The following is an 18,778-nucleotide window of genomic DNA, read 5'->3' as shown; positions in this document are numbered from 1 at the left end:
TAAATAGTGAGCACTTGAAAAACAAAAGAAAACAACAACAAAAACAAACAAAAAACAAGGATCATTAGAGCCTCTACCTTGCCTCATCACACCCATTAAATCATTAGTCAAGTGATATTACACCAGACACTGAATATACATGACTGGAAAAGAAAGCTGTTTTGCTGACTTACCTACAAATGGAAACTGATTTGGGAATATATCAAAGATGCCATCACTGTGCATTGTAAAGAGAATGGAGAAGTATACAGCAATGCTGCCCCAGATGAAAACATGATTAATAAATGTCCAGTAACTTGTATCCAGGGCAATCTGTAAATAAAATCAGAGGCTTTAGATTTCAGAGATCATCATTTTAATGAGTAACGTTTTCCTTAGTACCATACTGGAACAAGATTGAGAAAGATTTTGCCATAATTGGGCCTAATATATTTGCTAGGTAAAGGTACATGAATTTTCTCTGACATTCAACCTATATAAAGTAGATGGTTTCCAATGGTCAGAGTCCCTGACCATTAACCACCAAATCTAGCCCACAGAAAACAAATGAATATAACTAATGCAAACTCAAAAATGATGGCATTGTCAGGAAGCGGGTTATTTTTGAATAGGGACTTTGCATTAAATCATACAATCTGTCAATATCTTGGGCTCTTAGGATCAGCAGAGACCTAGGTCTACCAGGACACCCATCAACATCACCTAATCCAACCCACCCAATGTACTGATGGGAACACTAAGGCCCAGAGATGTCAAGTGATTTTCCAATTCAGTGGAAACAATTAGCATTTTTTCTACCATACCGCCATGTCTTCCTTGTGCTTGGTCATTATAGGTATGAATAATTTTGAAAATAATTGTCTTTAAAATCATACCATCTCACCACCTCTCCCAACCTGAACTACACATAGATAATTTTTGACAGGTTTGGTTTTTTTTTTTTAAACTAAAATTAAAGACAGCCAGAGTTGGACCTATGGTATTAACATTATAGAGCAGGCAAGATTTATAGCTGCAATTATAGACCACTGAAATTTCACATGGGTTGTTACCAGCCATGATGAGTCAGGCTTAGACAGTGAGGAAAGGACATTAAGCTGTTGTCAAATTGAGGTTCTTCGCAGAATTCCTGAGAATTATTATGACATATACTAAAAACAGCAGTTTTTGATTGAAGACAAAAAATGTTAAGCTTTTATGATTGCAAATAAATGTACATGCTGGGCAGTCTGGAGCATTCTATAGCATTCAAAAGCAACTATTTTCAGGACAACCTAGATGACAAAGAAGGTTGGCTGCATAGAGAAATTCATTCGGGAAGACATCTTAGTCTTCCTAAGGGTGAAATTTGACAGTCCAACCAACTTGCTGAGCTCAGGACAAGGAATTAAAAACATTAATGCAAACTCAAAACCAATGAGTGACATCAGAAATGAGAATGGCACCATTGAGATATACAGTCTCATCTTCTCAGTGAAAGAGTGGTATCAAAAGACGGTGTTCTGACTGAGACATGCAGAACCACCTTCTACTTCTCCTCAGAGATGATGATAAGCCAGGGCAAAGTGCTAAAGCCAGGATAGCTCATGCTCTGACAAGGGGCAGGTCAGTGCGTCAGAAAGTAGAAGGGACCTGTAGTCAGATTTCCTTGATCTCACTTCCTATATGGCCCTTAGAAAATCACTAAATTTCTGATACTATTTCCTCATCATTCTCCTCCTGGCCTTGTGTCTGACTTCTTCTAGACTTCAAAACCATGGCCCTGGGGGCAGCTAGGTGGCGCAGTGCATAGAGCACCAGACCTGGATTCAGAAGGACCTGAATTCAAATCCGGCCTCAGACACTTGACACTTACTAGCTGTGTGACCCACTTAACCTCCACTGCCCTGCAAAAAAAAACAAAAACCAAAAACCAAAAACCATGGCCCCTCTATTGCTGGCTCTTCCAGGAACTTTCCTCAGTACCTGAGACCTTTTCAACCTGGAGCAGTCTAACATACATGCAGCCCACTCACCCTGCAAGATCCATCCAAAGGCCTATCTCCCTTCTCCCATTGGTGAGTTCCTCTTGGATCCTCTATTTTGTGGAGAGACTGAGCCTGGCATGCCTATATGCTCCTTGTTCTTGACTTCCTCTATCTTTCCAAACAATTCCTGTCCCTCCCTTCTTCAGTTTCCTTTTATGTGTTGTCTTCCCCTACCAGAATGTAAGCTCTTTGAGACTTCTTAGTCATGTGAGTAACAAAAGAGTGGACTAAACATTTTCTCTTTTCCCCATGACCTCTCAAACCTCTTCAAAACAGAAATTAGAGATCAAAGATAAAGCAATTTCAGTTGTTCAGTTTAGATCCCTCTGAATTGAAAAGAAGATTTGTAAAAACCTGAACTTGAAGCTAAATTGCCCTGAGCTCACTCTGCACACCTCCCTTCCCTCCTCCTGCATGACTAGCAGTGAGGCTAAACTATTAGACACAAAGACACAACATAGGATTATAATAAAACCCATTCACACCCTGGTTCTCACTCCCTTATTTCAGTGCTGTGGAGATCTTGGCTCCAGGATGTGGACATCTGCTTGCACAGTGAAGGAGAGCCAGCATGGCCAGATAACCCTGTCGCACCCTTGCTGAAAAGTTCTGAATTGCTGGTGCTGAACCAGAGAACACTGGGAGAGGGATAAGACACCAGGACAGCCCCAGGTGTTGTTGGGGGACTATTTCGCAATCCACTAAACCTGAGGGAAAGAGCTCAGAATCCAACTAGGGCTAGTTCCATTCACCCAAAAGTCAGTTGGGACAAAGACCTGGGCTGGTGACCCATAAATTGTTCATCATGAGAAGCACTTTGAGATTCAGCCCCCAAGGAAACCACTATGATCAAAAGAGAGAGAATCAGAAAAAAGACTAAAATTACCAAAGATCTCAAGAAGAAAACTCAGACCTTGAATATAAGCAGGTAAATTAACAGGGAAAACATTAACAACAGAAAAAAATATGGCATCCAGATCTAGTAAATGAGTTCAGGCATCTATGAATAAATACTGCAAAAACAAAGGAAATCTATTCAACATTTGTTGAGACAGAGAACCTTGTGGAATGAGAAGAGAACATAGAACCACAATACACTGTTCCTGAGTGGTTCAAAAGAAAAATGGGAATTATCAGGGCAGAATTCATGTCCTGCACAGCAAAAATAATGGGCAGAGGGCAGCGAGGTGGTGCAGTGGATAGAGCACCAGCCCTGGAGTCAGGAGTACCTGCGTTCAAATCTGGTCTCAGACACTTAACACTTACTAGCTGTATGACCCTGGGCAAGTCACTTAACCCCAAATACCTCACCAAAAAAAAAAAAAGGACTAAAGAAAAATATGTTCATTATGTAAGTGAAAAATTCAGATCTCAAAGACAGAATGTGCAAAAACAACCTAAGAATCAGAGGATTCCCGAGAAAAGACAAGACAAAACACCTCAACACGATAATACAGGAAATAATAGATGATAGCTACTGAGTACTTCTGTGCATGGAAAATGAAATATCGAATGAAAAATTTCAGAGAGCCTAGAATGGATACCTTAGAAGTAAGAACAAGGAATATTGAGAATAGAGAATAGAGAATTTATAGTGGTCATACATCAAAGAAAGAAGGTCTGGAGTAGGTAGAAAGAGAGAATAAATAATAAAGGGATTGAGAGAAATCCTTTTTGGAAAGGGGCACAAAAATGAAAATTTAAAATTAATGACCAAGACTAGTTGAAGGGGGAGGGAGAAGAAGGGAGAATCTACTTAACTAGCTGAGAAGAAAAAAGGAGAGAAAGAATTGTATAACCAGATAAAAGTTGGAGGAGAAAAAGGAAGTAATTAGCAAAACCCTAAAGGAAAAGTATAACAAATAGAGTGCATCAAAGGTGAGGGAGAAAGAGCCAGTGAGGACAGGGTCACCTTAAAAAAGATGAAGTTAAGGGGGCAGCTAGGTGGCGCAGTGGATAAAGCACCATCCCTGGATTCAGGAGGACCTGAGTTTCAAATCCAGCTTCAGACACTTGACACTACGACTAGCTGTGTGATCCTAGGCAAGTCACTTAATCCCCATTGCCCCGCAAAAAAAAACAAAAACAAAAACAAAAAAAAAAACAAACTGCAGTTAAAAGTAACCAAATTTTAAAAATGCTGTGCTCACAGTAGAAGAGGGGGGAAATTATCACATTAAAAAATAAGTTTAGAAACAATGTAGGGAAAATATAAACCTAACTCTCATAACTTTAAATGTGAATAGATTAAATAATTCAATAAAATGAAAAAGTACCAGATTGAATAAGAAAACAAAATCTTATAATTTGATGCTTACAAGAAACACATTTTTTTATAAAAGACATACAAAAAACAAAACTGAAGGAATGGGGAAAAACTACTACTGTGAATAAAAAAAAGCAGGAGTTACAATCATGCTATATAATAAAGCAAAATCACAACATTCAAAAATAAAGAGATAAACAAGGAAACTCCAATATGCTGAAAGAAAGTCATAGACAACAAAACAATATAAGTAATAATCTCATGTTCCAATTGCCTTAGCATTGAAATTCATTAAAAATGGCTGAGTTACAAGACAAGATAGACAGTTATACAATAGTACGAGTAGACTTCAATACGCTCTCTCAGTTTTGGATAAGTCTAACAGAAAGATAAACATAAAGAAAAATATGGAACTAAACAAACTGCTAGGAGAACTAGTTAGAAGACTTATGACATCTTCTAAAATGGAGCTATAAAAGATTATACATATTCCTCAGTACCAATTGTACCTAATCACCATATAAACCAATCAGAAGTAAGCATCACTCAGTGTCTTCCAGATTAACATCATTTCATATTTTATTTGATTGGAAAAGTAAACTCTATACATGCAAGTTCACATTTCATCATTTCTTTCTTGTTAATAACAAATCTACTGTAACAAACTTTTTCTCTGTTCTCATCCTTCTTGACCTCTCTCCTACATTTTACACTGTCAGCCATTTCCTCCTCCTGGATGTTCTCACATCACTGTTTTTTTCTGACACTCTTCTCTCTTAATTTTCCTCCTGATATCAGACAGTTCTTTCTCAGGTCCTGTTGCTGGATCTTCTCCCATATCACAGTAAGTAACTATTGGTGTCCTCCAAAGCTGTATCCTAGTCTCTCCACTTTTCACCAGGTAATTACATCAGCTCTAATGGGTATAATTATAATTTTATGCAGATGATTTCCTCATCTACATATCCATCTGAATCTCTCTTTGCCTTTTAGACACAGTAAACTGAATGCCCTGTAAACACATCAAATCCAACATTTCAAAAAGAGAACTCATTATCATTCTCCCAAAAAAGTACCCCTCCTCTGTAACTATTAAAGTGCCACATCCTTCTAGTCACCTAAGTTTGTAACCTCACCTTTAACCCCCATTCTTCACTCTCATTCACTGTGCTTATCCACTCAGTTGCCAAAGCTCATAATTTATCTCTCAAGATCTTTCATATATGTGTCCTTCTCTCTCACATAGCCAATACCCTACTTCATCCTCTCATCCCCTCCTGCTTGGACTAAACTTTCTAAGTGGATTCTCTGCCTCAAGTCCCTCCCTGTGCCAATCCATCATCCATATAATGCCAAGGTGAATTTCATAAAAAATGGATCTGAGAATATTACTCCCTAACTACTCAAACTTTAGTAGTTCTATCTAGAATCAAATATAAAACTTCCCTTTTTCACATTTAAAGCTTTTTGCAACCTGACATTCCTTTTTTAAAAAATTTATTTATTTTTCCGTTACATGTAAAGATAGTTCTCAACTTTTGTTTATACAAGCTTTCCAATTTCAGATTTTTCTCCCTCCCTCCCTTCCCTCACCCCTCCCTTAGACAGCAGGTAATCTGATATAGGTTATATATATATATATATTATATATACACATATATATATGTATATATATATACACACATATTAATCCTAAATCTGCATTAGTCATGTTATAAGAGAAAAATCAGAGCAATGAGGAAAAACCTCAAAATAGAAAAAACAACAGCACCAAAAACAAAAGAAGTAGTATGGTTCATTCAGCATCTATACTCCACAGTTCTTTTTTTTTTTCTTGGATTTGGAGATCCTCTTCTATCATGAGTTCCCTGGAACTCTTCTGTACCATTGCATTGGTGAGAAGAATCTATTCCATCACAGTAGATCAACACTCAATGTTGATGATACTGTGTACAATGTTCTTCTGGTTCTGCTCATCTCACTCATCATCAGCCCACGCAAGACCCTCCAGGTTTCTCTGAACTCCTCCTGCTCATCGTTTCTTACAGCACAATAGTATTCCATTGTATTCATATACCACAACTTGTCCAGCCATTCCCCAATTGATGGGCATCCCCTCAACTTCCAATTCCTTGCCAGCACATAAAGAGCAGCTATAAATATTTTTGTACATGTGGGTCCCTTTCCCCTTTCCATGATTTCTTTGGGAAAAAGACCCAAAAGTGGTATTGCTGGGTCAAAGGGTATGGACAGCTTTATCGCCCTTTGGGCATAATTCCAAATTGCTCTCCAGAATGGTTGGATCAGTTCACAGCTCCACCAACAATGCATTAGTGTTCCAATTTTCCCACAGCTTCTCCAACATTTATTATTTTCCTTTTTTGTCATTTTAGCCAATCTGCTAGGTCTGACATTCCTTTTTTATAGGTATTTTACACATTACTTCCCTCTATGGACTTAATGGTCCAGCAATATTGGCTAGCTTGCTTTTCCACATACACAATACTACATCTCCCATCTTTGTGCCTATATGCATTGGCTGTACTCTATATCTGAAATGTTTTCCCTTTTCTACTTCTTAAAATCTTTAGCTTCCTTTAAGACTTAGCTCAAGTACTACCTCCTATATAAGGCTCAAGACTATTTTCCATCTACTCTGTATGTCTTATATATGCATATTTATGTAACATTGTTGTTGTCTACTTCCATGAGAAAGTATGCTTCTTGAGGGCAAGAATTGTTTTTGCTTTATCTTTGTATCTTCAGCACTTGTATAGTGTCTAAGGCACAGTAAGTGCTTAATAAATGATTGCTGGTTGACTATATAGAAGCTTTTCTCTTTTCTCTGTTGGGCTTACTACTTCACTGAGTCCAAGGACTTGAACTCCACAGGAAGACCTAGCTTAGACCAGAACTGTATGGCTCAACTCAGCAGAGAAGTTAAAACTTAATGGCCAGAGGGCTAGCAGTTTGTACAGGTTTTATGCCATAGTGGATGGAGCTTAGATTTATAATGAGAAGACTTGTGTTAAATCCCTGGCTCTAATACTTACTGGTGTAACTTGGACAAATAACTTAACCTCTATGGTTTGGTCTCCTCATCCGCAAAAGAAGGAGATTTGGATGGGGATTTCTGAGGAACCTTTTTTATGTCCTGGATGCCTTTGGCAGTCCAGTAGAGCCTATGAAGCCCTTTTCCCAGAAAAAATTTTTAAATGCATAAAATAAAATATAAAAGGATGACAAAAGAAATAATTATATGAAATATAATTATCAAAAATAACTTTAAAAGTTCACAGACCACAGTATGGCCTGGAATGAATGACTTATCAATTGTATTTGAAGTCCTGGTTCAGATAGTAGGAAGCATGGGCATTATATTTATGACAACTTGCCCAGTGATCAAAGATCAATACATCTGCAGTATCTTTTCAATCTAAAAGGCCAGGATGCTGAATTTCTAACAGAAGTTCATGGACTTAGCGCCAAATGTAACTGTAGCCTTTTAAAACAGAAAAGGCTTTAAAATTAAGCCTTTATTGTTAATCTATATCTTGTGAATGGTATGATATGACTTCATTCACCTAATATAAATATAAATAACAACTTTAATATTTATAAATATCATTTGCAAGGGGCAGCTAGTGGTGCAGTTGGATAAAGCACCGGCCCTGGATTCAGGAGGACCTGAGTTCAAATCTGGCCTCAGACACTTGACACTTACTAGCTGTGTGACCCCAGGCAAGTCACTTAACCCTCATTGCCCAACAAAAAACAATAAATAAATAAATATCATTGGCAGATTACCAATAGAAGGGAAACATTACATTGTTAAGCAACCACATTTTACTAGTTTAAAAGAGTATTTTTGTTGTATGAGTGAATTTTTTCTTTATGGTAATATTGATTACCATAATACTGAACATTAACTTAAAATCGGGAGGCAATAACTGGTTAGTACAATGGAAATGGGTTTTTACTGAAAATGCATCTCAAAGATATTAATTCTAAAATTAGTTACCTGGGTAATTCCATTTTTACTATTTCCAAAGGATGCAATGGCTAAGAAGCAATCCCCCAAAAGAATTTCAGTATATATATTAAAAAAAATTTTTTTAAGAATTTCACTATAGAAAGCTTTTTTCTAACTTAGCTCATGAAAATTAACATGAAATGTGTATTATACAAAAGTTCTACGCCAATATCTCATTGTGGCAGAGATGTGACCTTGGATTCTCAAAGGCTATGACAGCAGGCCTTAAAGTTCTGGCAAGAAGTACCATGTTAGAAAGGCTTGGTGTATATTTCTGGAGTCAAACCATCTGCTTTTTAAGACAAGTCAACCACATGTGTAGAACCTTATGAGCAGCAAGCTGGCCATTGAATAAATGTATTCTTTGGCCATGGCACACCATGAGACAAAGAAAAATCTAAAAATGTTCCTCAGGTCCATACATTCTCTTCTATTTCTGTGGTGATGGTTTGTATCAAAGTGGTAGCAAAAGGGGCAGAAGAGCCTAAGAATCAAATACTTTTCTTTTACTGTTTCTAAATACTGTTTCTTTTAGCACTCAAATTGTCCAATGACTGCCAAGCTGACATACTATTGGAGAAATGAAATCATATCAGTCTTGAGAGTCTCACTATAAATAAAAGCAAAAGATGAAGGGAAGTTGCATCTAATTGGGGGTTCTTTATCTTTTTTGTATTAGAGACCCCTTTGGCAATCTGGTGAAGTCTATGGACATCTCAGAAAAATGGTTTTAAATGCATAAAATAAAATGCTTAAGATTAAGAAAACCAATTATATTGAAATATAGTTACTAAAATATATTGTTTTAAATTTCATAGACTCTAGGTTAAGAACCCCTGAGAATGGAAGTGTAGTTTTTAGGTTCTTTTTGGAGAGACAATAAATATGGACCTAGAATTGCCTTTATAAGACATCAAAAGAAATCAAGAAACTATTTTATAGGATATTTGGTCATCTTGCCTTGCAGGATTCAGGAGAATCTGCAAAAGGAACTCCATGAAGATAACCATAGCTTTGTAAAGAATTAATTGTGATTTGGGGTTTTCATAACTCTATCTTTGCTTTATTATGGTCAGACTGAAAAAATGTAAGCTTGGGTGTGTACTTTGGGAGATAATTGAACAAACAAGAGGAACTCTGACCACAGGGAACACTTATTGAAACTAAGTAACTAGGCCTTCCCTCTGATAGCTTTCCCATGCCCACAAGGGCCTGGCAAGATTATAATGGGGACAGCCCATGTGGGTGTGCTGAGCCAATTGGAGACTCAGTATGGCTAAGAACTGCCCCTCTCCTTTCTATGGGAGAGTCAGTTAAGATATAGTTAGATACAGTTAAAAATCATTTAGAGAGGGAGTGAGAAGAGAAGGCAGTTAGAGTGTGTTTTGAGGGAGACGGGGAAGGAAGGCAGGGACAATTAGAAGAGCTGCTGGTGTTTGACCTGCAGACAAAAACAGAAGAGACTACAGCTAATAGCTACAGATTTCGGGTATTGGTGAGTTTGTGGTTTTCTTGGAGCTAGGTGGGCTGGAGGCAGATTCAGGTACCTGGGGCCTTTTTAACCAGGACATTTATACATTGTTTCTAGTTCTATTAATCTCACTTGTGTGATTCAGATACTGTTTTACATTTGTTCTCATTAATAAACCTGTTTTGTTTTTGAAAGAGGCTGTTTCTTTTCTTGTCTCAATATTAAGGCGAGCCACCCAATTAACTCTTCTCATACTAAATTTGCCCTTCACAGCTTGTTGCCAACAACTTTCTCAAAAAATGAGGAGATAGAAAATCATGTGAGGTATTAAAAATAATCTTCCAAATTAAGTCCACCTGTTTTTGATATTCAATAGCTTCAATGCAAAGTTAGGCACTGGAAAAGATGACAAAATATATGGAAAATATGTCTCAAATTTTACAAGCAAGAGTGGCCAATGGTTTGTGCACCACAGAAAAGCATCATGCCTGTCTATCAGTGGTTCTCAGAAGGTATGTGATAATGCATTATGCCACAAGTTTTACTATATGTGAAATAAATTATAAGTAACTTATACTTGCAATCATATATACATGTGCAAATCTCCTAACTCTTGTAACTGTATACTATGATTTATCATGGAAAAGATATTATGCTTTGAAGAAAAAAAGTTTAGAACCATTGTTCTGTGCCATAAATAGATTCATCATTAGGAAAGTTTAGAGGCTCTAAACATTTTGAACACCAAACAATATCATAAAAGGCCCTAGAAATTGACTCTTCATGGGCAGAATTATCTGAAAGGAGAAGGACTGGAATTACAATTTAATTGATAGAGGAAATCCCCAGGTAAAGTCACTCCCTCTAGCACATGGTTTGGCACTTTGTTTTCAACATATAGTCTTAGAGATTAAGAAATTAAGCAAGTTGCCCAGGGTCATGCAGCTATTATATGTCAGAAGTGAGATTTAAACCTAGGTGTTCCTGACTTTGATGTTGGGCTTCTATGTGGGAAATCATAGGTTCACATATTTATATGGCATCATTTCCAAATTTCTGTGTATAGTTGGACCACTGGCTCATTAAAATAAAGGCCAAAATTAGTACCAAATTAGCAATGGATAGGCATGGGGGCTGTGATTCACTGATATAAGGAACTGCCAAATGAGGAAACTCAGAATACTAAATCACCTCATCAAATTCTCTACAACTTGTACACTTAAAAAATGTCCCAAATTTGGAAGGAAAAAACAGAACAAAAATATGTTTTGAAATTAAAACTGTCAGTGTGACCTATTTAAAAAAAACTAATGATCCTTCTCAAATAATGGAAATAGATAAAAGAAAAGATATTAACATATGCCACTAATATTTCCTTAGGAAACTTACATAAATTAATCAGTAGCTATGATTAGGCCAAAAGAGCCTAGAAAGCACTCGGGCAACAAATGCTTTACCTGATGACCAAGCAGAGCTATTTGGCTCCAAAGGGAAAAAAAAACAATGTAGCATGTAAATTTGCTTGTAAAAATTTTCCAAGGAAGATGGTGAAAGATTCTAAACCAAGCAAGATCATCCCAAAAGTTGAGAGGTAAAAGAAAAAACAAAGAGATCATTATGGGACAAAAAAAAAGGTCCTAAAAGTCAAAAGATTTTAAAAATTCTAAAGAACTAGAAGAAAAGGAGAAAGAGCTTAGTTAATAAACTAATCCTGTGATCTATAAGTGAATCAATATCTTTTCCAGGAGTGATGAATACCATGGGACGCTGCTCAAATAGGCAGAGGTAAGATATTTTTTCTTCATGCTACACGAAATCATGTTAGTTTTAACAGATGAATAAAGATGTAAAACTTGAAAAAAGAGGGGAGCTCAAGATGCATCCTAACCTATTCCATGTGTGAAAAGAGAAGACATTGAAACGGAAACAACACATAAAATGTGAAAGAGATATGCCAAGATTTTTATATCAAACTATTTTCTCTAGCAATGACAGTGGAGTCATCATCCTTGGGTCCTAGTATCACAATCTGCAACATGATGTATGAAGAAATAGAAATGACACCAAGGAAACAAAGATAGAAAGACTAACTGGACTAGACCAATATACACAAAGGAAGTTCATGCTGAAAACAGCACAGTTTAAAGAACTTTGAGGGTTAGATTCTGAAGATACATGAAAAAGGAAAGCATCACAAATGTGGTTTGGGAGGGATGTGTGTGTGTGTGTGTGTGTATTTGTATGTTTGTTTGGTGTGTTGTTTATCTGGGGGGGGAAGTACTGGGTATTACTACCAAAAAATAATCTTAAGAAAAATGTCAAGAAAGTAATAACTAATATTCCATATGCCTACTTTCCCTGCTCCATAAAATCTTTTTAAAAATAATCCACACAAACATTAAAGGCATCCTTGATGAAGGTATGAAAAGGGATCAAGAATGTTTTCAAAAGTTTTTTTTTTCTGATCCACATCATATCTTTAATAGTAACAGACATTTTTTAAATTAAAAGATATAAAGAATAAGAGAATCACCTGTGTTTACTAATTGACTATTTTTTAAACTTTGAAGAACAAAATACTACCTTAAAAGCTTGTCTATATGTCATTGTTCATTCATATGTGAAAGTCATACAAGATTCTTGAAATGTACAATAATACAGACAACTGTGTTTTAACCCCACAGGTTAATACCAATGTTGGCATAAAATACAGATATTTATGCTTAGCCATGGTGTTTACTGCTATGGAGAGTATCTAGCATAGATTTTAGATTGGTGAGGAGTTTCTTCTAGATGTTCAGTTGTTTTAGTCATGTCTGACTGGAATTTTCTTGGCAAAGATAATAGACTAGTTTGTCATTTTCTTCTCCAGATCATTTTACAGATGAGGACATTGAGACAAACAGGGTTAAGTGACTTGCACATTTTCATATAGCTAGTAAGTGTCTGAGGCCAGATTTTAATTCAGGAAGAAGAGTCTTCCTGACTTCAGGCCACCTAGCTTCCTATTTCAATACAGTAAGGTCAGGGGGCAGCTAGGTGACTCAGTAGATAAAGCACTGGCCCTGGATTCAAGAGGACCTGAGTTCAAATCTGACCTCAGACACTTGACACTTACTAGCTGCATGATCCTGAGCAAATCACTTAACCCTCATTGCCCTGCAAAAAAAAAAAAAAAATCAAAACAGTAAGGTCCTTTAAATCAGGAATTCTTAACTTTTCAGAGGGCCTATGAATTTGAATGGGAAAACAATTACATGCTCATTTTCAAGGAATTTTAATCATTTCCTTCCATTATGAAAGTAGGTACAAAATATCATTTTGGAACCTCACACTCATCAGAATTGGTTCAAAGACCTTAATCTCATCAGAGTTGGCTCAAGGAGGTGATGTTGGAGGCAAAAAAGGGGTTAACAGAAAAATCTACAACCTGAGTTCTAATTTAGATCTGAGCTCCAAGAGGGGCTATAACTTGCAGACCCCAGCTTCAAAAGGGATTAATGGATAACTTAAAACTTGGGAAACAAGTCAGGGCCTAGGCTCTTGTTACCCATATTAATCACCACCTATAAGAACATAAAGAGGGAGGTCACAGAGACCTTAACTATAACAATGATACACAGACAGGGTATAGAAATTCTACAAAGTGATTTTTTTTTTTGTGAGGCAATTGGGGTTAAGTGACTTGCCTAGGGTCACACAGCTAGTAAGTGTCAAGTGTCTGAGGCTGGATTTGAACTCAGGTCCTCCTGACTCCAGGGCCAATGCTTTATCCACTGCACCACCTAGCTTCCCCTAGAAATTCTAACTGATAAAATGAAAATTTTTTGAAACTAGGCATGGGAATGAAAAGGTGACATACACAGAAAAGGCCAAATTTGTCCCCAGGTTCACCTTATGATGTGTAAACCCCAAAAACACATCTCCATGGAAAAAGGTACCTGCCCTGGGGAGTTGGCTCAAGCCCCCAGGAAGTCCAAATTAGGATAAGCCTTCCCCCTACCTCCCTAAGGAGGAGATTATTATAATGGGACTGATAATCAATTTATCTGTACTATAAATATTAACTCTCTTTCCTTTCCCTAATCAAGAGATACCTTTACACTTTTCTGGTTCTCTCCCTTACAGTATTGCAATAAAACTTGGGAAATGGAGTCACTGAGTCTTGTAATTCTTTTGGGAAGTCTCATGACCAATTTGACCCTAAATGCATTCCACATCAGAGGGATTAACATACACACTCAAATTGGGTGGAGTAATCTTTCTAAGATGGGAAGTGAATGAGCCTTACACTCATCAGAGTTGGCTCAAAGAGGGAGTAACATACACACTCAATTGGGTGGAATAATCTATCTAACCCTGCAGGAAAGTAGTAAGGGAAGGGGATAAGGAGGGAGGGGTGAAAGAAGGGAGGGCAGAGTGGGGAAGGGGGCAGTCAAAAGCAAATCCCTTTTGAAGAGGGATAGGGTGAAAGAAGATAGATAATAGAGTCAATATCATGGGGAAGGGAAAAAAATTGTACAAAAAATATTTATGGCAACTTTGTGGCAGCTAAGAATTGGAGATCGAGGGAATGCCCATCAGTTGGGGAATGAGTGAAAAAGCTGTGGTGTATGTGATTGTGGTGGAATATTATTGTGCTGTGGGAAATGATGAGCAGGATGATTTCAGAAAATCCTGGAAAGACTTATATGAACTGATATATAGTGAAGTGAGCAGAACCAGGAGAATGCTGCGCACAGGGACAGTATTAGTGTTCTATGAGCAATTGTGAATGACTTAACTACTCTCAGCAATACAATGATCCAAGACAATCCCAAGGGACTAATGATGCTATCCACCTCGAGAGAAAGAACTGATATTGAATGAACACAGACTAAAGCATGCTATTTTGCACTTTCTCTCTCTCTTTTTTTACTCGAGTCTTTTTATGTAAAATGACTAATATGGTAATGTTTTACATAATTGCACACGTACAGTGTACATATATTCAGACTTTTTTGTTTGTTTTTGGTGGGGCAATGAGAGTTAAGTGACTTGCCCAGGGTCACACAGCTAGTAAGTGTCAAGTGCCTGAAGTCAGATCTGAACTCAGGTCCTCCTGATTCTAGGACTGGTGCTTTATCGACTGTGCCACCTCGCTGCCCCAACACCCCCATAATATTGAAATCAAAATGTGATTTTTTTCCCATCTAAATTCATGGATTCTGGGATTCTTGAGGGTCCATGGTTCCAAAGGCTTATCTTTTTAATAGCAATGTTCTTCCAGTAATGCTACTTGATTAAGAATTATGAAATTAATGATACTATTGAGCTAAAATTTATTTACATACTATGTATCAGGAACTATGTTAAGCATTTTAAAATATTATCTCAATTGATAATATATGTAATATCATAATAGCATAAGAAAGTAAAGCTGTAAGGGTCCTCCCAAAGGGCAGACTATTGGACAATAAATGCACTACAACATATTATCAATAAAGAATGGAGTATCATAATGATGGCACAAAAGAGATCTAAAAATACCTATACCATCAGAAAGGTAAGTGGGCTAATGATAGAATAAGGACAAGGGATGGAACATAGATAGAATGTGTGTCAAGTCATGCCTATCTAGTGAATGACGAAAGGTCTAGAAGAAGTCCCCTAGTAGTTTGAGTAGATTCCTAAGGAACATTAACAGGAACACATTGGTAAGAGATGCCTAAAATGAAGAGGCAAGGATGGGCTGAGATCTATACTGTTAGAATAGTCACACCAGGGAGATCACAAACACATTAAAGTGTCAAAGTGGATACAATAATATCAGCTATTCCTTTCCCTGCATCTCCTGTTCCTTAATGAATTAATTGTTCTTTGTTAAGAAACCTGTACCTTGAGGCAGCTAGGTGGTGCAGTGGATAAAGCACTGGCTCTGGATTCAGGAGGAAGTGAGTTCAAATCTGGCCTCAGATACTTGACACTTACTAGCTGTGTGACCCTGGGCAAGTCACTTAACCCTCATTGCCCTGCAAAAAAAAAAAAAAGAAAGAAAGAAAGAAAGAAAAAGAAACCTGTACCTTTTACCTCTTTGATTTGAAAGGAAATAGTCTATCAAAGTGATATAAGATACTCCTAGAATACTAAAGTGATATGGAAGAATTTATCTTCTTTCATATATAGATAAGTAGATGGATGGATGGATGGATGGATGGATGGATGGATGGATGGATGGATAGATATGGATAAAGATACACATATACATTTATTCATATGTAATGTATGTGCATATGCACATGTACATGGATATGTTATCTCCACTGCTATAAACTAATGACATAGGTCAAAGATTATATGCGCTACCCTGAATCTACATTCAACCACAAATTGTGATGGATAATAAAGACCTGGAATCTTCAGCTATCAACTATTTAGAGCCAGAAGAAATCCAAGAGATAGCCAAATACAGCCTGTTCATTTTACAGATGAAAAAACTGAAATTTCTTCACCTGTAAAGAAAAATTGGGTGATCTTTTTCAAGGTCACCAATTGACAGAAGCAGGATTCAAATGCAGGTCTTCTAACTCAAATCCAGGGTTCTTTTTTTTTTTTTTTTTTTTTGCAGGCAATGGGGGTTAAGTGACTTGCCCAGGGTCACACAGCTAGTAAGTATTAAGTGTCTGAGGCCGGATTTGAACTCAGGTACTCCTGAATTCAGGGCCGGTGCTTTAACCACTGCGCCATCTAGATGCCCCCCAGGGTTCTTTTGACAATATACACACAGTGCCTCGATTAGAAACCAGAAGGTCGGAGTAGCTAGGTGGCACAGTGCATAAAGCACCAGCCCTGGATTCAGTAAGACCTGAGTTCAAATCTGGCCTCAGACACTTGACACTTACTAGCTGTGTGACCCTGGGCAAGTCATTTAACCCTCATTGCCCTCATTGCCAGCCCTTCAAAAGACATACAGAAAACAAGCAGACATCAAGCTTTGGTTGCATACTGTAGCCATAAAGAGCAATGAATATGTCCAAGCCTCCCATATAAATCTGAGACAGTCATACTGTAGAATATCATATTTGGCTTCTTGAATAATCACTTCAGAATTTTATTATCAAATAATAGCTTCCCCTCTTTCTAAAGTCTGAAAATAATTTGGATTCATGTGAATCATTGGAAATTCTCCTGCTACCATTGGGAATTTTTTCTACTTGGAATTAAAAATTCAGTCATTTAATCCCTTTGTTGTATATTCCATCCAAAGCAGTGATTTATATACAGGTTCCCTCCAACACGCATGCCTAATGCTGATTCTGCTCTCCCGTGTTAGTTTGTGAGTCACTTTGTTTAAGTTTGGTGTTTTTTTAAATACCTCTCATCTTCAAAATTATACCTAAAACCCCCCAAACACAATAGGGTATTTCTTTTGTTTTTGTTTTTTTGTTTGTTTTTTCTTTTTACAATAGGATATTTATTAAGATAATTTTTTTCTCACACCAGAGAGCAAATATTCCAGGACTGCCGTGGAATATTTTCAAATTTTTAATTTAAAATTAATTTAAAGTTTAAATATAAAGTTACGGTGTCTTTGTTTCCCTCTAGAAAATAAGCATTGGAATTACCTGTACACTAACAACAATGACTAGAGACGTAGCAATGGTGACAGCAAAGGACTGGTAGTCAGCAATATGCTTCCCATCTTCACCAGCTACATCATAAAATACACCATACGGGATGAAGAAAAGAGTGAAGGATGTGTACACTCCATGTGCAATGCAGATGAAAAATTTACGCTTATTGAAAAGTAGATTCAATTGGCCAGGTCCATAGAGGTTGGGGTAGTCCATGCTATTCTGCTCATTCACATCCTGTAAGCAATTAGTAGAACAAGAAATTATTTTATTAGACATTGACTTAATGAAATGCATAGGACATGATATTTCACTCAATGTCTCCCAGAAAACTGAATGTCTTTCAAATATCCACTCTTATTTTTCTCTACCTGAGCTAGACCCAGTGCAGTGAGTCAGCAGCTTCTTTGGGAAGAAATGAAATACTACTGAAATAAGTAACCATGAAAACTATCAGATACCCTTCTCTCTCAGGATTTTATTAGTAGAAGGTCCCCATAATAGGTGATATTCAATTCTAGAGTGGATAAAGACTTGGCAGTAAAATTACTAAGAGAAACCAGTTTTCAGGTTGACCTAGATAACCTTTCCAGACCCTGTCTGACCTGTAATTCTAATAACTTACTGTTCTTTTTTTTTTTTTTTTTTTTTTTTTTACGGGGCAATGGGGATTAAGTGACTTGCCCAGGGTCACACAGCTAGCAAGTGTCAAATGTCTGAGGCCAGTTTTGAACTCAGGTACTCCTGAATCCAGGGCCGGTGCTTTATCCATTGCGCCACCTAGCTGCCCCAATAACTTACTGTTCTTAAGCTCTGTTTTATACCTCAGAGACTTATCTAGACTGGAAGTCAGGAAGACCAGGGTTCAAATCCACCTCAAACACTTTCTGTGTGGTCCTGGGCAAGTCACAATCTCTTGGAGCCTCAGCTTCCTCATCTTTAAAATGAAGAGGAGTGACTCAGTGGTCTCTAAGTCCCCTAGTATGTTCTTATGATTTGAAAGAGTTAAAACAGTCTCTAAATATATCTGATATTCTAGACAAGAGTTGCTAACTTACTCATTTCCTGGGAAGAACTATGATAAGGACCAAAGATGTCAGTACCAAAGGTATTTTATTGGATGAGGTAAATGCTCTTACATTTTCCCAAACTGAGTAACAGCCATCTTTCTGAGAATCAGATCTCTGTTATCCTTCAACTCTCTGCTGTTCTCAAATGCCAAGGAGAGGAGAGGAATACGGAAATGGCCATACTAACTCATTCACATAACTTTTCTTCATCACTATGTTTTCTGGAGGATTCTCCCAAAAACCACAGTCCATAAACTTCTTTTTAAAAATATATTTGGGAAATGTCTCACAAATCACT

General features: G+C 37.2%; 1 protein-coding gene across 3 annotated transcripts in view; it reads right to left on the bottom strand.

Moving 5' to 3' along the window:
• Positions 1–18,778, bottom strand: part of ATP8B4 (ATPase phospholipid transporting 8B4 (putative)) — a 413,855-nt gene that overhangs the window by 12,570 nt on the left and 382,507 nt on the right. For all 3 annotated transcript variants that reach the window (XM_043989130.1, XM_043989132.1, XM_043989131.1), the window contains 2 exons: positions 17,402–17,647; positions 174–312 (listed from right to left, as the gene is read on the bottom strand). In XM_043989130.1, coding sequence (XP_043845065.1) covers positions 174–312; positions 17,402–17,647 — 385 coding nt within the window. The remainder of the gene's footprint in view (positions 1–173; positions 313–17,401; positions 17,648–18,778) is intronic.

This window comes from Dromiciops gliroides, chromosome 2 (genome assembly GCF_019393635.1).
Source record: "Dromiciops gliroides isolate mDroGli1 chromosome 2, mDroGli1.pri, whole genome shotgun sequence".
Classification (NCBI taxonomy): Eukaryota; Metazoa; Chordata; class Mammalia; order Microbiotheria; family Microbiotheriidae; genus Dromiciops; species Dromiciops gliroides.
The sequence above is the reverse complement of the archived record's forward strand: the minus strand, read 5'-3'. Positions and strand labels throughout refer to the sequence as shown.